The 21311-nt window shown below is 49.0% G+C and overlaps 1 protein-coding gene across 1 annotated transcript in view; it reads right to left on the bottom strand.

The window, feature by feature from the left end:
• LOC143997899 (zona pellucida sperm-binding protein 2-like) overlaps positions 1-11565 on the bottom strand; it is a 51607-nt gene extending 40042 nt beyond the window's left edge. The window contains exons 1-6 of the mRNA XM_077493721.1: positions 11430-11565; positions 11278-11339; positions 7925-8011; positions 2988-3073; positions 2575-2727; positions 1246-1284 (exon numbers count right to left, since the gene is read on the bottom strand). Coding sequence (XP_077349847.1) covers positions 1246-1284; positions 2575-2727; positions 2988-3073; positions 7925-8011; positions 11278-11339; positions 11430-11512 — 510 coding nt within the window. The 5' untranslated portion in view covers positions 11513-11565. The remainder of the gene's footprint in view (positions 1-1245; positions 1285-2574; positions 2728-2987; positions 3074-7924; positions 8012-11277; positions 11340-11429) is intronic.
• Between the last annotated feature and the right edge of the window lie 9746 nt (positions 11566-21311).

The raw sequence follows: 21311 nt of genomic DNA, 5'->3' as shown, positions 1-21311 counted from the left end.
AAAAATAAAGTTTCTATTCAAATGTATTCTATTTGAATTTCAGAAGATGTTATGCGTTTTAATAACCATTTCCCAAAATTCTAATTGAAGCAACTTTAGAATCAATAATGGGAAGATGGTTACATTGTCTTTCTATAGAAATTCAGATTTATATTTTATTGGTTTTGAATTATATTCTTTTCTATGCAGATTGATATGTGCAAGAAGAAAAAGAAAAGGAAAAAGAAAAAGAGAAAAATGTATGTGCACGAAACAATTTGTTCTGCACATGTCTATAGGGCAGCAATGTCTGTTTATTTTTTTGCCATTTTATTACAATTTTTTGGAGCCCCATTAGGGGGCTTTGGACAAACATTGGGGTTTAAAAGGAGAGTCTGTGCCACATGGGGCAATTAGGATGTTGCCCATGCACACACACCTATGGAAAGGACACAGCTCTGTCTGGCCTTCCTCCTCAATGTCCAGCAGGTGTTGGTGGTCACAGCACAAGCCCACCAGCGGATGACCAACTCACAGCCGGCATGTGTGCCCCCTACCTGGATTGTGTACTAGGTATGTGACCCGGCACAGAAAAGCTGCACTTATGGAGGTAGGCAGACAAGTGGTAATGGTTAAACAGGAAAGCTCATATGGAGGAGGACCGTTTTGAAACCACACCCCCCCCCTCCCCCAATACAGCCTACCCGAAATAATAGTTTAGTTATGAACACAAAAATGATCAGTACTGATTAATTCAGGAAACAAAGGGGCTGGTAAATATGACATTTACCAGGCCCTCCCCCCCCCCCCCCATGCTCCCATCCTGAAGGATCCTATTGAGTGCTTGCAGCTGCCAGTGGGAAGCCAACAGAGCTGCAGGGGTAGGAGAGGCATACAACAAGGGCAGATGTATGATACACATGGAGGGTGATCAGTGTGACCTGTGGGGGGGGTACAAATTCCAGCAATTGCCCTCCTGCCATGCCAATCATCCTCCCTGCCCACATCAGATTCACCCAGATGCCTGGTGGTACCTCACCTACAGCCCTGCAGATGGAGAATGACTATGTCAAGTGTGGTCAGGCACCAACATCTGAAGGAAAATTACTTTGTAGCCTTAGTGTCAGTGTCATTTTTATTGCAAGAAATTCTATAAAAAGCTCACAATCTGTTAATGCATCATTTGTACTTCTGTTTTGGGGGGGGGTTAGAAGAACTGCAAAAAAAAAATTATTAAAAAAAGCCAGCAGAAGCTATAGACTGTACCTCATCACTGAAGTCAGGGATAGTCCGAGATATGTTTGCCTGTGGAACAAAGGAGGAGAATAGAAAGTCACATCAGTACACCAGATTTCTATACTAGGATTTAATTTGTAAAAACTGCTTTCAAGAAAAGATCCTCAGATAAGTTCACCCATGCCTAAGTTTCACTGTTTAGCAAAATGAGGGCCAAATGCTTCAGAAACTGGCAACACCAACCCCCCCCCCCCCCCCCCTCACCACCATCTTAGTGCTTCCTCTCCCTTGGTTAGGGAAGAATCATCTCAGGGTGCCAGTTAAGGAAGTGGTACTTGTGAACTAGCATTTGACAGTTCTCCATAAGCTTTTATACTGTACAAACTAAGGTCCTTTGGCATGGACATAGGGTGAGCACATGGCTTGAAAACTGGCTACAAGGGCGAGTTCAGAGGGTTCTGTGCTGGGACCAATCCTATTTAATTTGTAGAGGACCTGGAGGATGGGGATGGGGGAAACAGTTCAATCTCTGAATTTGCAGACGATACTAAGCCAAGCAGGGCAATAACTTCTCCGCAGGATGTGGAAACTTTGCAATCAGATCCGAACAAATTAATGGGGTGGGCAACTACATGGCAATGAGGTTTAATGCAGAAAACTTGAAAGCATTTGGGTGGCAAAAATGTGTGCAATCAGGGATGAGCTGGAAATGGCGTCCAGAGAAGGGCAACAAAGCCAATACAGGGTCCGGAGGATATCAATTATGAGGAAAGGTTGCAAGAACTGATACGCAGCCCTTCAAAAATTAAGAGGTTTAACCTTAAACTGCTTAGAGGGTTCTTTACTGTAAGAATGTGGAATTCCCTTCCACAGGCGGTGGTTTCAGCAGGGAGTACAGATCATTTCAAAAACCATTAGATAAGCACCTGAACCACGACACACAGGTATATACACAATGCAACAAAAAGGAAAAAAAAAAAAAAAAAGCCACAGGTTGGACTTGTCTTTTCTCAACCGCAAGTAACTGAACATCCAGAAGCTCAACATAAACCAAGTGAAATGAGGCAGCTATTTCCAACCTTCTAGAATTGCTAGTTGACTAGTAACCCAACTGTTACCCATCAAGACATTTGAGTTGCTGAAATATGCAGATAAGGCCCCAAGTATGAAAACCTTATGTGCACTCGTTTTGGGTTTTCCCCGGAGAGATCAGTGGTTTCTGACCAAAAAGGACAGACTGCTGTATTGCTTAACACCACATCACAAAGGATTCCTGGTCTGCTTTGGACGGCCCCATCTGCAAACCCAACCTGAACAAGTCCCATTTTACTAAAACCACCAGCATGTCTGTCAACTTACCCTCATGAAGTCCGTTCCACACTCAATGACTGGCACATCACTAAATGGGTCCTCAGAAGCGTAGTCTGCTTGGTTATCATGGCAAGTAATCTTGTAAACTAGATTCTTCATCAATGGTTTGGTAAAGGAAATGTAAGCGATCTTTCTTCCAGCCTACAAGAGAAAGAATTTCCATTAAGGCAGCCTTTGGATACAGTTAAGCAAGCTCACAAAAATGTGACTATGCCCGTGTCCCCATTACCCAGTTAAAATTGAATGCATTTATGGATGTTCTGAAATTTATGCAAATGCAACACCAGCCATATGTGCGAAAATAGGTTAGAGCGGAGGTCCCATTGTATAGGACTTCATATTGTAGTCACCACTCATTGAATATTCAACAGAGTTTGGTCTCTTCAGACCTTCAATCTTACCTCATAGCGTATGCATGCATCTGGGATAGTTACAGTTCTTTCATCTGGATGAACATCACAAGCTTCTACTCTACCGCCACTAGGATCTGCAGAGGAAAAAAAAAAAATAAAGTTACTTACCGGTGATGGCATTTCTACAAGCCTCTTAGAGAGTGTAGCCCCACCAGGAAACACTGCGTGACAACATCCCTTTAAATATTCAGCCACTTCCACCATGCCAGTTAATGAGAATTCCTGCGACATGCTGGAAGATAGACAATTACCAAGCCCAGCACTTATAAAGTATACACAACCTAGGGAGGGAAGTAGGCTGATGTCCTGAAAGACTCATAGAAACCCCATCATCGTCAAGTCCAACTAAGGTTTTTCTCCCTTTGCCTTTCAGGACAGCACCTTGGAGAGAACTTACTTCAAGGTGGGACCCCTGCTGGTAAAACCTTCCTGCCAAAAGACTGGACCGAGGCCACCAGTAGAGCCAACTTATAGTGCCATTTAAAAAGTTTTTTTTGGGGGGGGGGGGGGCGCACAAAAACAAAAAAAAAGTGGCAAGCCTTACATATCTGCTCTGGTGATGCCCCGGCCCTTTGCCCATGAAGTTGCCACTGCTTGTGGAGAGACATTCCCTCAGGAGTTTCTAAACCCAAGGACAGGTATGCTTCTTTAATGGCTTGTTTTAGCCACCTTGCTAGGGTACTTTTGGAAGCTTTATCCTCTTTGTGACTTCCATTAGGATAAAGAGAAGAGGATTTTCTAAGATTTGTTACTTCCAAGTACTTTAGGAGGCACCTTCTAACATCTGGAGTATGTAAGGCTTCTCCTGGCCCCAAAGGCATGGGGCAGAAAGTAGGGAGTATGATCTCCTCTGTGTGGGGGGGGGGAACCCCACACACCGTAGGAAGGCTGGCTCTGTCCTCAGCACTATCTGGTCCGGCAGACAACTCAAAGGGTTCCTTGATAAGGCATGCAACTCAGATACTACGTGCAGATGTCATTGCCTCCAGGAGCATTGTCTTTAGGGTCATGAACCTTAAAAGGTCTCTAGTAGCTCAAACTGACTTTGCAAGTCCCTGAAGAACCAAAGATAAATCCCAATTGGGAAAATAAGCCTGATTTGCCATAAATTAAAATAAACCCTGACCATCAAAAGGGTTCTCCCTTCACAGGGTCCTTTCTCTCTCCTCCCCCCAAAATGCAGCTACCCATGCCTTGGGTGTACTTGCTGCTAAACCCCTCCATTCCTTCCTGGAGAAATTCTAAAACTGAAAAAGTGCTAACGAATTTTAAGTTCTTGCTGGAACACCAGGAATTGTAGTACTTCCAGACTTTGAAGTAAATAGCCCTGGTGACCTTGCTACTTGCTAGAAGGGAGTTAATAAGTCTGTTGTGCCGCCCCCCCCCCCCCCCCCCCCCCGTCTTAGGATTTCTTCCTCAGAAACCAGGCGGTTGGATTGAGGCAAGCTGGATCTAGATGAAGAATCTGACCTTGACCCAGAAGATCCTCCCTGATTGGTAACCTCCAGGGAGGTTTTGGTGAGATATTCATTAGGGTTGAGAACCAGGGTCTCTTTGGCCAATAGGGAGCAATTAGGATCAGAACAATTGACTACTCTGAACTTGACCAACACTCTTGGTATTAAACTAAATTGGGGTGGTAAGCACCATTTGTGGGCTAATGCATCCATTCTGAGTGCTTGATCCTGTCTCTGGAGAGAGAAGGCCAATGTTTTTGCATTTGGTTTGCAAAGGTCCACCGCCGTCAGGTTGTCTGATAGCACATGATGTGCTGTTCCCTTAGAACCTGCTGGAAGAATAGGCAGCTTAGATGGATAGCCTTTAACTCCTGCCAATTTGAGGACCCCCCCCCCCCCCCCCACACACACACACACGCTTGCATCTGTTAATCTCTGAGTCACAGGAAAAGTTCTTCAAACTTACTTTTCCAGAGACTCATGGCGTGTCCAATTCAATAGAATGCCATGTCTGTAGTCATCCACATGAAGCCTGACCCACTGCACTGAAGGGATGCTGCTGTCAACAGGCCTAGAACTGACATCTGTTGGCTTGAAGTGTTCAGAGCCATCTGCATCCCCCCCCCCCCAAATCTCTTGAGGAAGATTCTTTGTTCTATTGAAGCCATTTTGTATCCTAGAAACCTTATCACATTGGGAGATGGTACCAGATTTGATTTCTGAAGGTTCGGAAGCCAACCCAAGCTGTTTAGATGTCTCTGGGTTACTTGCAGACAGGGCCATCTTTAAGGTAGGGCAAAAGGGGCAGTTGCCCTGGGCCCTGTTGTAGTGCCCAAAGCAGCTGCCTCATACTTGCCAACTATCCCAGTGTAAATTCCCTTGTCACTTGAAGTTTTAGTGCTATGTCCCACTATCTGGGAGAAGTGATGGCACTAATGCTTCCCAGCTCTGCCCCATTGTTGTGTACAGATAACTCACCCGCAGACCCTGTGCTTACATGTAAAGCACTGGCATTCATATGTGTATCCCCTGCAGCGAGGAGATGTGCTGTAACCTCCAACCAGTCAGTGAGCAGTATTACTTTTCTGCTTGTTAAAAGGTTACTGTAATCATTTGCTGTAACCTCTAGCAACTAATCAGTGAGCCATAGTGTGTGCTGTAACCTCTAGCAACCAGTCATTAAGTAGTAATGATATGCTGTAATCACTGCCTGATAAAATCAGTTTACTGTATCAGAAGTCTAGCTGCTATTTTTTGTATGTCTCAAAGCAGGTGGAGAGCAAAATTGCATAACCCCCCCCCCCCCCCCCCCCCGAAAAAAAAAAAAAATTTGCCTAGGGTCCAATCATTAAAGACAGCCCTGCTTGCAGACTGACCCACTACCTGGTCTTTTGGGTCTGAAAAAAATAGTAGGTTGTCCAGGTAAGGTACTATAGAGAGCTCCTTCAGTCTCAGGAGACTCCAAAGCCTCTGCCACCACTTTAGTGACTACTCTGGGAGAGGAGGAAAGGCCAAAAGGGCAGCGCCATGGAACTGAAGGTGCCAAATCTCCCCCTTCCCCAAATTGACTGCTGGTCGCAGGAATGTGTGATGAAGCTGCAATTGGTATGTGGAGACGAGCATCCTTCAAGTCAATCGATGCCATGCAACAGCCTGGCGTGAGTGCATTTCAGAGAAATGGTGTCCATCTGGAACTTTGTACTAGATGATCCTCAACCTGAAGATTCTGAACCAGATGAAAAGGTCACAATTTTTTTTTTTTTTTTTTTTTTTTAACCAAAACAGAGTGGGATTAACCACTTGCCGACCGCCGCATGACGATGTACGTCCTATTTTTGAAGAGGGATATCTCGGTAACGGCAGCAGCTGCTGCCACAACCGAGATATCCATCTCTTCAGGCGGCGGTCGGCTGTATGATAATGGTGGTCCCTGCGGCGGATTCGCTGCGAGATCACCGCTATCGGCGGCGGGAGAGGTGCCACCCCCCCTCCCGCCGCTTACCGGAGCCGTCGGTAGCGGCGGAGGCGATCAGGTCCTCTTCCTAGCTGGGCATAGAGACAAGTGAGGCTAAGATGACCCCCACTCGTCTCTATACCATAGGAGGGCGGAAGCGACGTCAAAACCTCACTTCCGCCCATACCTCTTAAAGGTATATTTTTTTTAAATGTCAGATTCTTTTTTTTTGCTGCATTTTAGCCCAAATATGAGATCTGAGGACTTTGACCCCCAGATCTCATATTTAAGAGGACCTGTCATGCTTTTTTCTATTACAAGGGATGTTTACATTCCTTGTAATAGGAATAAAAGTGATCCATTTTTTTTTAAACAGTGTAAAAATAAATAAAATCAATTAAAATAAGAAAAATTTTTTTTTTTTTTTAAAACACCCCGTCACGACGAGCTTGTGCACAGAAGCGGGCGCATACGAAAATGGTGGTCAAACCACACATGTGAGGTATCGCCACGATCGGTAGAGCGAGAGCAATAATTCTAGCCCTAGACCTCCTCTGTAACGCAAAAAATGCAACCTGTAGAATTTTTTAAATGTTGCTTATGGAGATTTGAGGCTAAAAGTTTGACGCCATTCCACGAGCGGGCGCAATTTTGAAGTGTGACATGTTGGGTATCAATTTACTCTGCGTACCATTATCTTTCACAATTTAAAAAAAATTTGGGCTAATTTTACTGGTGTCTTATTTTTTATTCAAAAAAGTGAATTTTTTCCAAAAAAAGTGCGCTTGTAAGACCGCTGCGCAAATACGGTGTGAAAAAAAAAGTATTTCAATGACGGCCATTTTATTCTCTAGGGTGTTAGAAAAAAAAAAAAACAATATAAAATGTTTGGGGGTTCCAAGTAATTTTCTAGCAAAAAAAAAAAAAAAAAAAAAAACTGTTTTAAACATGAACACCAAGTCTGAAAAAGAGGCCTGGTCCTTAAGTGGTTAAAAACCCTCCCGTCCTGATCCTTCAGGACGTGGAAATAACACCCTGTTGCATCAGTTCTCTCAGGAGAGAGATCTCCAGGGCTTTCTACTGATCCTGCAGAAGGTTTGTCATGTAGAAACGGCTTGGGAGGTGTCTGAACATTGGGAGCTGGGCAAAAAAAAAAAAAAAAAAAAACCCCCGCCAAAGTGAGTTCTCAGGTGTCCCAATGGCCATGGGACAACCGTCTGGAGTCCATCAGCACTACTGTGTTTAAGCAGTGTTTTTGACCCGATACATCAGAACCATGAACGCTGTCTGAATTTGGATATGCAATCAAATGAATGGCACATATTTAATACCAATGCACAATTGGCCACATTAAGCCCGACACAGGATACAAGACAAAAAAAAAAAAAAAAAAAGAAGGCCACCACCCACATCCATACTGAGCCTTTGGTGGCATATTTATAAGGTGGGGGGGGTTGGAGAACACCACTAGACCTGGTTAGTAAGTTGCGCCATGAGCAGCATTAGATTCCTACCTACAATATGAAGACTCTTCCAGGATCTCAGGGCAATGCCATCTGGCTTTGATAACTGGATCCCATCATCCAAACAAGTAAAACGACCTGCAAAAAAAAATTAAATTTAAATTGTCACACAGTGGAGTATACAACACCTCAATGTTATATTAATTTATAGCAGAACATTCAGAAGGTACAAGGGGTTTACTTTGGGTCAGAGTGCAAAGAAGCCTCAAGGACAATGGCCAACACCAGACCTTCCTCCGGTTCTAGACTGGCATGTAGCCATTAGGTTTGTTACATTCCATTCCTACCCCGGGGACTTGATCCACTGTTGGGGTGCCGATGATGCCGCCATCTTGGACTCTCAGAAGGTCATCCCAAGGCCAGTTTGGGAGTCAATTGGCCTCCCAGCCTGCGTTTGGGTTTCTCCTCCCCAAGTATCCTGGTTTCTTCCCACACTCGCACAGGGAAGATGTGAACTCCATGCAGGTGGTGTCCTAGTTGGGACTTGAAGAACTCCAGCACTGCAAGGCAGAAATTCTAATCACCAAGCCACTGAGCTGCCATTTTTAATTGCCAAGCGTAAAACCATTAGACAGTCATCCAAAGTGCAGCGGTTATGGCCACACATTACAATACACTCACTGGACACCATTAGGTCCCCCTTGCTAGTCCCAGGTTGGAACCCCCTTTGGCCTTCATTCTTGGCGGCATAGATACAGAGTGTTGGAAATGTTCCTCAGATTTTGCTCCATAGTGACATATCACACAGTTGCTGCAGATTTGTCGGCTGCACACCCAAGACTCCAGTCTCCTGTTCCACCACATCCCAAAAGGTGCTCTATTGGATGGAGATGTGGAGGCCATTGGAGGACAGGGACCTCATTGTCCAGTGGTGAGATGATTGGAGATTTGTGATATGGGGGGATTATCCTGCTGGAAGGAGCCATCAGAAGATGACACTAGTCATAAAGGGATGGACATGGTCACCAACAATCCTCAGGTAGGACGTGGTGTGTAAACCATGATCAATGGGTACTAAGGGGGCCCAAAGTGTGCCAAGAAAATCCCCCCCCCCCCCCCCCCCCACCAGCCTGAACTGGTGATACAAGGCAGGATAGATCTGTGCTCCAAATTGACCCCCACCATCTGAATGTCGCAGCTGAAATCCAGACTAAGACCAGGCAATGTTTTTCCACTCCAATGTCCAATTTTGGTGATCCTGTGCCAAGTGTAGCCTCAGTTTCCTGTTCTTGGCTGACAGGAGGGGCACCCAGAGTGGTTTTCTGCTGCAAGGTTGGATGTGTTGTGTGTTCAGAGATTGTATTCTGCATGCAACAAGAATATATTTGAATAAAGCCCCATACACACCATCAGTTTTTCCTTCAGGTTTACCAAAACCATGTAGTAGAAGGGCCTGCCTCATTGCATACAAATTGAAACTCCTAAGATTTGACCTCATATTATATGGTTTTGGTAAATCTGAAAAAAAAAAAAAAAAAAAAAAAAAAAAAACTCTGCAGAAAACCCGATCGTGTGTATGGGGGGGCTTTACTGTTGCCGGTCTATCATCTGGACCCAGGCTACCCATTCTCTGACACCAACAAGGCATTTTCCTCCACACAACTTCCGCTCACTGGATATTTTCTCACCTCCCCCCCCCCCCGACCAGCCCGTCTGCAACCAACAACCATGCCACGCTCAGTCACCGAAATCCCCTTCTCCATTCTGATGCTTCGTTTGGAGTTCAGAAAGTTGTCTTCACCACATCTAGATGCCTAAATGCAGCGAGTTGCTGCATTGTGATTGGTCTAATAGCAAGTTCTGTTACCAAACAATTGAATAGGTGTACCCAATAAAGTGGCCGTTGTGTGTAAATCATCAAGTGTATGTACTACAAGGGCCCATGTGTTCTCAAAAAAAGAAAAAAAAAAAAAGAAAATTTGAGTGATCAGATTGCAAGGTGTATGACCAGTTGACCACTAAACACTGAGGCCAAGCAGCTGCTGGATTACTTTTACAGGTGGCAGAAGGAGCCCCCCCCCAAACAGTTAATCACCACCAATGTTGGGGCAATAAGTCTAGTACTCAACCCCCTAACTCTAAATTGGTAGCCAGTCTATGCCAAATTTAAAGCACCGTAGTTTGGCGCCATTCCAGCTGCCCTATAGAGAGCAGCACCCTGACGTTCAGGCAGGGCTGCCCTCAAAAATTTACCTGCCAGGTATGGCTGCTTGGCCAATTGATTTCACCCCAATTCTGGCATTGCTGCACTTTCTTCTGTCACCAGGTGGCTGGGTATCTGGTGGCATTAGATACAAGGACAGATTAGGAATAGATGGGGTATTTTAGCTAATGGGCAGGGATTTTCTTGGGTCCCTTGGCCTGCTGGGAGAGACTATATATTAAAGGTGATCCACGGTCGGTGCCACCTGGATGGGTGTTGTGCTGCCCCAGGCTGCTAGGCCAGAGCCTGAGGCCTATCCCGGGGACATCTGGCTGCCAGGCTGTCTGAGGGCCTATCCAGAAGCAGGAGAGCAGCGCAGGGTTGGGATTGTGGCTTGCAGTCCAACCAGAAGTGATGGTTCTGGCGGCCAGAGAACCTGTCGTGGTCGGAGGTAGAGGAGAAGCTGTCGTGGTCGGAGGTAGAGGAGAAGCTGTCGCCACTAAGGGACCCTCCACCTTATTACCGGGGGACCGCCGTGAGTAAATGAAGTACCGGAGCCGCGTTCTCATCAACCGGGGACGGTGAAGAACCAGGAAACTTCAGTGGGTATTAAATCATGGAACCAACAAGTGGAGGCAGCAACTGCTGAGCTGCCTTGTGTGCCAACTAGGGGCCCAGCAGAGGCGTGGGGGTGACGATTGGAGGAGCTCAAGGGGGGGGGTTCAGTAAATCTAGTCTAGGGAGAGACACCAGGAGCTCAGTGGGTTGAAGACCTACAAGAAGTGGTGGACTGTTAGGTTTTGTGTTAGGAACCGGTAAAGACTGTTGCCATAGGAGACGGCATTCCTACACCTGCAAATGTGGCATCTTGCTGGAGGCCTTTCCCTGCATGGCTGTCCTATAGAAAGAAGTGTCCGAGTCCACCAATTAATATTGTAAATACCTAAAGGGTGTCCTGGCCCTAACCCTCTCACCCAATGTTCTGTTAAGAAAAAAAAATAAAATCTCTCTTTATGCACTCAAGAAGTGTCTGGCACCCAACAGATCTACACCCAGCACATACAGAAGGATCTCAGCCACCTCTGGGAGGATCTCATAAGACTGAAGGAGGCCGGGGGACCTCACTACACACAAGTAAAGAACCAAATCGCTGTGTAAATCCCAGCATAGCTCCCAGTCACCCACATTAAACAAAACTCACCCGGGAAGTCCGGCAGCAGCGCAGCATCAGAAATCGCAAACAATTGGCAGATCAATAAAATTCTGTAAACAAGCAAAAAAAAAAAATTATTAAATATAAAATAGATGAAGACTTCCAATGGAAAGGCTCCCAGAGAGACCAGAAATAATTACCTAAAAACAGAGGCAATGAGGCTTCTCCTCCAAGGTGTCGGCCCCCCCAGGCCTCTGAGGGGGTAAATCTCCTTATTAATCATTATGATCAATCAGAACCTCAGCCCACCAACACACAACTTCCCCAACTAAAGATTAGAGGGGGAGGGGATAGGAGAAGCCAATGGTGAGGAGCCTCTATATAGGAACCATTAATGAGGAGACCACCTGAGCTGAGGGCGGCTTCCTTCACTGGGACCTTCCCACCCCCATTACCTGAATCACACCTGAGCAGGTGAGGACTATTGGGGGGGGGGAGGGGCATTGATCGGTTAGGCCTGATTCTCCTCTATGGCATTTTTAGTGCTTTTTGCGTTTTGCAGATTTGAGCTGCAGAACGTCGTCTTCCATAGGAAACCATAATAAATGGACGGCAGTACAAATCTGCAAAACGCAAAAAAGCACAAAAAAACGCCGTAAGACCTCTTTCACACTGGTTTTTCAGGCGCTTTAGCGTTACAAAAAAAGCGCCTGTAAAGTGCTTGAAAGAAGCCGCAACTGCAATGCCAATGTAAAAGCCCCGAGTGCTTTCACACTGAGGCGCTGCGCTGGCAGAGCATCAAAAAAAAGTCCTGCAAGCAGCTTCTTTGCAGCGCTTTTGGAGCGGTGAATACACGGCACCTAAAGCGCCCCTAACCATTGAAATCAATGGGAAGGGCCTGAAAAATGCCTGAAAAGCGTTTTTGGCAGCAGCGCTTTGTGGGCGCTTTTAACCCTTTATTTGGCCACTAGGCGGGGGTTAAAAGCTCCCCAATAACGCTCAAAAAACGCTGGTAAAGCGCTGCTAGTTTAAGCGGCACTTTACGAGCATTTTTCGGGCGCTGACATTGTGAAAGAGCTCTTAAAGCACTCGGGGCTTTCACATTGGGACTGCAGATGAGGCTTCTTTCAAGCGCTTTACAGGAGCTTTTTTTTTAACGCTAAAGCGCCTGAAAAACGCCCCAGTGTGAGAGGGGTCTTAGTGTGAATGCGGCCTCACAGAGCAAAGCGGCGCCGAGCCGAGTGAGACGGATCTACTAGAAGAGCCACTTCTCATCGCATGCGGTCCAGTGCGGGGGTTTTTTTTTTTTTCCTGCATCAAAAACGCATGGAAAGTAGGTTGTATGGTTCAAAAAAAAGAAAAAAAAAGAAGAACGTGTTGAATTTTTTTTTCCTGCGCTGGACTGTGCTGCAGTGATGTAAAACGCACCAAAAAATGCACAATGTCCTTAAGGGCCGGTTCACCCCACAGAAATGCAGTCCGGGGGGCATTCCAGATGCTTTCCTGCATGCACATTTTTTATGCGTTTTTGGTACAGTCCAGTGCATTTTTTCCCCTTCTTTTTTTTTTTTAACCTTCAGGGTCAGTTCACACCAAATGCAGTTCTGTGCGCTTTTTTTTTTTTTGCTCTAAAAATGCATGTCCAACGTTTTCCATGTATTCCAATGGCTCCAGTTTACGCCAGTGCATCCAGTGTGAAGTAGCACTAAGGGCCAAGTTCACACCTATAGCATTTTTGTTGCAGAAAAAAAAACAGCACTGGACTGCATGTGATGGACCAGTTCACGCCATAAAAACGCAGTCCTGGTGTGTTCCAAATACTTTTCTGCATGCGTGTTTTTGATGCGTTTTTGGTGCGTTTTTGATGCAGTCCAGTGCATTCCCCCCCCTCTTTATTCTTAGCCTTAATTAACCACTTCAGCCCCAGAAGATTTTACCCCCCTTCCAGACCAGAGCACACTTTTTTGCGATTCGGCACTGCGTCGCTTTAACTGACAATTGCGCGGTCGTACGACGTGGCTCCCAAACAAAATTGACGTCCTTTTTTTCCCACAAATAGAGCTTTCTTTTGGTGGTATTTGATCACCCCTGCGGTTTTTATTTTCTGTGCTAGAAACAAAAAACAAGCGATAATTTTGAAAAAAACGCATTATTTTTTACTTTTTGCTATAATAAATATCCCCCAAAAATATATAAAAAAACATTTTTTTTTCCTCAGATACGTATTCTTCTACATATTTTTGGTAAAAAAAAAATCGCAATAAGCGATTATTGATTGGTTTGCACAAAAGTTATAGCGTTTACAAAGTAGGGATAGTTTTATGTCATTTTTATTAATAATTTTTTTTTTTATTAGTAATGGCGGCGATCAGCGATTTTTATCGTGACTGCGACATTATGGTCGAACACGTCGGACATTTTTGACACATTTTTGGGACCATTCACATTTATACAGCAATCAGTGCTATACAAATGCATTGATCCCTGTGTAAATGACACTGGCAGCGAAGGGGTTAACCACTAGGGGGCGGGGTAAAGGTTAAGTGTGTCCTAGGGAGTGATTCTAACTGTAGGCAGGAGGGGCTGTGTGTGACACGTCACTGATCACCTCTCCCGATTACACAGAGCAGAGATCAGTGTCAGTGTCGCTAGGCAGAACGGAGAGATGCTTGTTTACATCAGCATCTCCCCATTCTTCCTCCCGTGAGATGATCGGGGGTATCCCCACAGCGATCGAGTCCGTGGGACCCACTGAGCTTGCCATGGGCACGCGCCCGCAGGCCGCTTCTTAAAGGGCAAGGTACGGGTACATTCGTTTGCCTGTACAAGCCCTTCTACCAACGTATATCAGCGTGAGGCAGGCATGTACTGGCCATCGGGACTACCGGGAGTTTCCCGGTGGGCCGATGGCTCAGTGGGCCACTCTGATGTAAGGGGGCTGCTGATGGGACACTCTGATGTAAGAGGGGTGCTGATGGGACACTCTGATGTTAGGGGGCTGGTGATGGGACACTCTGATGTAAGGGGGTGCTGATGGGACACTCTGATGTAAGGGGTGCTGATGGGACACTCTGATGTAAGGGGCTGGTGATGGGACACTCTGATATAAGGGGGCTGGTGATGGGACACTCTGATGTAAGGGGGCTGGTGATGGGACACTCTGATATAAGGGGGCTGGTCATGGGACACTCTGATGTAAGGGGGCTGGTGATGGGACACTCTGGTGTAAGGGGGCTGGTGATGGGACACTCTGATGTAAGGGGGCTGGTGATGGGACACTCTGATGTAAGGGGGCTGGTGATGGGACACTCTGATGTAAGGGGCTGGTGATGGGACACTCTGATATAAGGGGGCTGGTCATGGGACACTCTGATGTAAGGGGTGCTGATGGGACACTCTGATGTAAGGGGGCTGGTGATGGGACACTCTGATGTAAGGGGGCTGGTGATGGGACACTCTGATGTAAGGGGGCTGGTGATGGGACACTCTGATGTAAGGGGGTGCTGATGGGACACTCTGATGTAAGGGGGTGCTGATGGGACACTCTGATATAAGGGGCTGGTGATGGGACACTCTGATGTAAGGGGGCTGGTGATGGGACACTCTGATGTAAGGGGCTGCTGATGGGACACTCTGATATAAGGGGCTGGTGATGGGACACTCTGATATAAGGGGCTGGTGATGGGACACTCTGATGTAAGGGGGCTGCTGATGGGACACTCTGATGTAAGGGGGCTGGTGATGGGACACTCTGATGTAAGGGGGCTGGTGATGGGACACTCTGATGTAAGGGGGTGCTGATGGGACACTCTGATGCAAGGGGGCTGGTGATGGGGCACTCTGATGTAAGGGGGTGCTGATGGGACACTCTGATGTAAGGGGGCTGGTGATGGGACACTCTGATGTAAGGGGGCTGGTGATGGGACACTCTGATGTAAGGGGGCTGCTGATGGGACACTCTGATGTAAGGGGCTGCTGATGGGACACTCTGATGTAAGGGGGCTGCTGATGGGACACTCTAATGTGAGGGAGCTGATGGGACACTCTGATGTAAGGGGGTGCTGATGGGACACTCTGATGTAAGGGGGTGCTGATGGGACACTCTGATGTAAGGGGGTGCTGATGGGACACCCTGATGTAAGGGGGCTGGTGATGGGACACTCTGATGTAAGGGGGCTGGTGATGGGACACTCTGATGTAAGGGGCTGCTGATGGGACACTCTGATGTAAGGGGGCTGGTGATGGGACACTCTGATGTAAGGGGGCTGCTGATGGGACACTCTGATGTAAGGGGGCTGCTGATGGGACACTCTGATGTAAGGGGGCTGGTGATGGGACACTCTGATGTAAGGGGGCTGGTGATGGGACACTCTGATGTAAGGGGGTGCTGATGGGACACTCTGATGCAAGGGGGCTGGTGATGGGGCACTCTGATGTAAGGGGGTGCTGATGGGACACTCTGATGTAAGGGGGCTGGTGATGGGACACTCTGATGTAAGGGGGCTGGTGATGGGACACTCTGATGTAAGGGGGCTGCTGATGGGACACTCTGATGTAAGGGGCTGCTGATGGGACACTCTGATGTAAGGGGGCTGCTGATGGGACACTCTAATGTGAGGGAGCTGATGGGACACTCTGATGTAAGGGGGTGCTGATGGGACACTCTGATGTAAGGGGGTGCTGATGGGACACTCTGATGTAAGGGGGTGCTGATGGGACACCCTGATGTAAGGGGGCTGGTGATGGGACACTCTGATGTAAGGGGGCTGGTGATGGGACACTCTGATGTAAGGGGCTGCTGATGGGACACTCTGATGTAAGGGGGCTGGTGATGGGACACTCTGATGTAAGGGGGCTGCTGATGGGACACTCTGATGTAAGGGAGCTGCTGATGGGACACTCTGATGTAAGGGGGCTGGTGATGGGACACTCTGATGTAAGGGGGTGCTGATGGGACACTCTGATGTAAGGGGCTGGTGATGGGACACTCTGATGTAAGGGGGCTGGTGATGGGACACTCTGATGTAAGGGGTGCTGATGGGACACTCTGATGTAAGGGGGCTGGTGATGGGACACTCTGATGTAAGGGGGCTGGTGATGGTACACTCTGATGTAAGGGGGTGCTGATGGGACACTCTGATGTAAGGGGGTGCTGATGGGACACTCTGATATAAGGGGGTGCTGATGGGACACTCTGATGTAAGGGGGTGCTGATGGGACACTCTGATATAAGGGGCTGGTGATGGGACACTCTGATGTAAGGGGGCTGGTGATGGGACACTCTGATGTAAGGGGCTGCTGATGGGACACTCTGATGTAAGGGGGCTGCTGATGGGACACTCTGATGTAAGGGGGCCGGTGATGGGACACTCTGATGTAAGGGGGCCGGTGATGGGACACTCTAATGTGAGGGAGCTGATGGGACACTCTGATGTAAGGGGGTGCTGATGGGACACTCTGATATAAGGGAGCTGGTGATGGGACACTCTGATGTAAGGGGCTGCTGATGGGACACTCTGATGTAAGGGGGCTGCTGATGGGACACTCTGATGTAAGGGGGCTGCTGATGGGACACTCTAATGTGAGGGAGCTGATGGGACACTCTGATGTAAGGGGGTGCTGATGGGACACTCTGATGTAAGGGGGTGCTGATGGGACACTCTGATGTAAGGGGGCTGGTGATGGGACACTCTGATGTAAGGGGGCTGGGGATGGGACACTCTGATGTAAGGGGGCTGGTGATGGGACACTCTGATATAAGGGGCTGCTGATGGGACACTCTGATGTAAGGGGGCTGCTGATGGGACACTCTGATGTAAGGGGGCTGGTGATGGGACACTCTGATGTAAGGGGGCTGCTGATTGGACACTCCGATGTAAGGGGGCTGCTGATGGGACACTCTGATGTAAGGGGGTGCTGATGGGACACTCTGATGTAAGGGGGCTGCTGATGGGACACTCTGATGTGAGGGGGCTGGTGATGGGACACTCTGATATAAGGGGGTGCTGATGGGACACTCTGATGTAAGGGGGTGCTGATGGGACACTCTGGTGTAAGGGGGCTGGTGATGGGACACTCTGATGTAAGGGGGCTGGTGATGGGACACTCTGATGTAAGGGGGTGCTGATGGGACACTCTGATGTAAGGGGGCTGCTGATGGGACACTCTGATGTAAGGGGACTGGTGATGGGACACTCTGATGTAAGGGGGCTGGTGATGGGACGCTCTGATGTAAGGGGGCTGGTGATGGGACACTCTGATGTAAGGGGACTGGTGATGGGACACTCTGATGTAAGGGGCTGGTGATTGGACACTCTGATGTAAGGGGGCTGGTGATGGGACACTCTGATGTAAGGGGCTGGTGATGGGACACTCTGATGTAAGGGGGCTGGTGATGGGACACTCTGATGTAAGGGGGCTGGTGATGGGACACTCTGATATAAGGGGGCTGGTCATGGGACACTCTGATGTAAGGGGGCTGGTGATGGGACACTCTGATGTAAGGGGGCTGGTGATGGGACACTCTGATGTAAGGGGGTGCTGATGGGACACTCTGATGCAAGGGGGCTGGTGATGGGGCACTCTGATGTAAGGGGGTGCTGATGGGACACTCTGATGTAAGGGGGCTGGTGATGGGACACTCTGATGTAAGGGGGCTGGTGATGGGACACTCTGATGTAAGGGGCTGCTGATGGGACACTCTGATGTAAGGGGGCTGGTGATGGGACACTCTGATGTAAGGGGGCTGCTGATGGGACACTCTGATGTAAGGGAGCTGCTGATGGGACACTCTGATGTAAGGGGGCTGGTGATGGGACACTCTGATGTAAGGGGGTGCTGATGGGACACTCTGATGTAAGGGGCTGGTGATGGGACACTCTGATGTAAGGGGGCTGGTGATGGGACACTCTGATGTAAGGGGTGCTGATGGGACACTCTGATGTAAGGGGGCTGGTGATGGGACACTCTGATGTAAGGGGGCTGGTGATGGTACACTCTGATGTAAGGGGGTGCTGATGGGACACTCTGATGTAAGGGGGTGCTGATGGGACACTCTGATATAAGGGGGTGCTGATGGGACACTCTGATGTAAGGGGGTGCTGATGGGACACTCTGATGTAAGGGGCTGCTGATGGGACACTCTGATGTAAGGGGGCTGCTGATGGGACACTCTGATGTAAGGGGTGCTGATGGGACACTCTGATGTAAGGGGGCTGGTGATGGGACACTCTGATGTAAGGGGGCTGGTGATGGTACACTCTGATGTAAGGGGGTGCTGATGGGACACTCTGATGTAAGGGGGTGCTGATGGGACACTCTGATATAAGGGGCTGGTGATGGGACACTCTGATGTAAGGGGGCTGGTGATGGGACACTCTGATGTAAGGGGCTGCTGATGGGACACTCTGATGTAAGGGGGCTGCTGATGGGACACTCTGATGTAAGGGGGCCGGTGATGGGACACTCTGATGTAAGGGGGCCGGTGATGGGACACTCTAATGTGAGGGAGCTGATGGGACACTCTGATGTAAGGGGGTGCTGATGGGACACTCTGATATAAGGGAGCTGGTGATGGGACACTCTGATGTAAGGGGCTGCTGATGGGACACTCTGATGTAAGGGGGCTGCTGATGGGACACTCTGATGTAAGGGGGCTGCTGATGGGACACTCTAATGTGAGGGAGCTGATGGGACACTCTGATGTAAGGGGGTGCTGATGGGACACTCTGATGTAAGGGGGTGCTGATGGGACACTCTGATGTAAGGGGGCTGGTGATGGGACACTCTGATGTAAGGGGGCTGGGGATGGGACACTCTGATGTAAGGGGGCTGGTGATGGGACACTCTGATATAAGGGGCTGCTGATGGGACACTCTGATGTAAGGGGGCTGCTGATGGGACACTCTGATGTAAGGGGGCTGGTGATGGGACACTCTAATGTGAGGGAGCTGATGGGACACTCTGATGTAAGGGGGTGCTGATGGGACACTCTGATGTAAGGGGGTGCTGATGGGACACCCTGAGTTAAGGGGGCTGGTGATGGGACACTCTGATGTAAGGGGGCTGGTGATGGGACACTCTGATGTAAGGGGCTGCTGATGGGACACTCTGATGTAAGGGGGCTGGTGATGGGACACTCTGATGTAAGGGGGCTGCTGATGGGACACTCTGATGTAAGGGGGCTGGTGATGGGACACTCTGATATAAGGGGGTGCTGATGGGACACTCTGATGTAAGGGGGTGCTGATGGGACACTCTGATGTAAGGGGGTGCTGATGGGACACTCTGATGTAAGGGGCTGGTGATGGGACACTCTGATGTAAGGGGGCTGGTGATGGGACACTCTGATGTAAGGGGGCTGGTGATGGGACACTCTGATGTAAGGGGTGCTGATGGGACACTCTGATGTAAGGGGGCTGGTGATGGGACACTCTGATGTAAGGGGGCTGGTGATGGTACACTCTGATGTAAGGGGGTGCTGATGGGACACTCTGATGTAAGGGGGTGCTGATGGGACACTCTGATATAAGGGGGTGCTGATGGGACACTCTGATGTAAGGGGGTGCTGATGGGACACTCTGATATAAGGGGCTGGTGATGGGACACTCTGATGTAAGGGGGCTGGTGATGGGACACTCTGATGTAAGGGGCTGCTGATGGGACACTCTGATGTAAGGGGGCTGCTGATGGGACACTCTGATGTAAGGGGGCCGGTGATGGGACACTATAATGTGAGGGAGCTGATGGGACACTCTGATGTAAGGGGGTGCTGATGGGACACTCTGATGTAAGGGAGCTGGTGATGGGACACTCTGATGTAAGGGGCTGCTGATGGGACACTCTGATGTAAGGGGGCTGCTGATGGGACACTCTGATGTAAGGGGGCTGCTGATGGGACACTCTAATGTGAGGGAGCTGATGGGACACTCTGATGTAAGGGGGTGCTGATGGGACACTCTGATGTAAGGGGGTGCTGATGGGACACTCTGATGTAAGGGGGTGCTGATGGGACACTGTGATGTAAGGGGGCTCGTGATGGGACACTCTGATGTAAGGGGGCTGGTGATGGGACACTCTGATGTAAGGGGGCTGGTGATGGGACACTCTGATATAAGGGGCTGCTGATGGGACACTCTGATGTAAGGGGGCTGCTGATGGGACACTCTGATGTAAGGGGGCTGGTGATGGGACACTCTGATGTAAGGGGGCTGCTGATGGGACACTCCGATGTAAGGGGGCTGCTGATGGGACACTCTGATGTAAGGGGGTGCTGATGGGACACTCTGATGTAAGGGGGCTGCTGATGGGACACTCTGATGTGAGGGGGCTGGTGATGGGACACTCTGATATAAGGGGGTGCTGATGGGACACTCTGATGTAAGGGGGTGCTGATGGGACACTCTGGTGTAAGGGGGCTGGTGATGGGACACTCTGATGTAAGGGGGCTGGTGATGGTACACTCTGATGTAAGGGGGTGCTGATGGGACACTCTGATGTAAGGGGGTGCTGATGGGACACTCTGATATAAGGGGGTGCTGATGGGACACTCTGATGTAAGGGGGTGCTGATGGGACACTCTGATATAAGGGGCTGGTGATGGGACACTCTGATGTAAGGGGGCTGGTGATGGGACACTCTGATGTAAGGGGCTGCTGATGGGACACTCTGATGTAAGGGGGCTGCTGATGGGACACTCTGATGTAAGGGGGCCGGTGATGGGACACTATAATGTGAGGGAGCTGATGGGACACTCTGATGTAAGGGGGTGCTGATGGGACACTCTGATGTAAGGGAGCTGGTGATGGGACACTCTGATGTAAGGGGCTGCTGATGGGACACTCTGATGTAAGGGGGCTGCTGATGGGACACTCTGATGTAAGGGGGCTGCTGATGGGACACTCTAATGTGAGGGAGCTGATGGGACACTCTGATGTAAGGGGGTGCTGATGGGACACTCTGATGTAAGGGGGTGCTGATGGGACACTCTGATGTAAGGGGGTGCTGATGGGACACTGTGATGTAAGGGGGCTCGTGATGGGACACTCTGATGTAAGGGGGCTGGTGATGGGACACTCTGATGT

The sequence above is a fragment of the Lithobates pipiens genome, unplaced genomic scaffold (assembly GCF_037356315.1).
Source record: "Lithobates pipiens isolate NorthernLeopardFrog02 unplaced genomic scaffold, aLitPip1_a1.2 Scaffold_19, whole genome shotgun sequence".
Taxonomy (NCBI): domain Eukaryota; kingdom Metazoa; phylum Chordata; class Amphibia; order Anura; family Ranidae; genus Lithobates; species Lithobates pipiens.
Note: the sequence above shows the minus strand (reverse complement) of the source record. Positions and strands in the feature narration are given on the sequence as shown.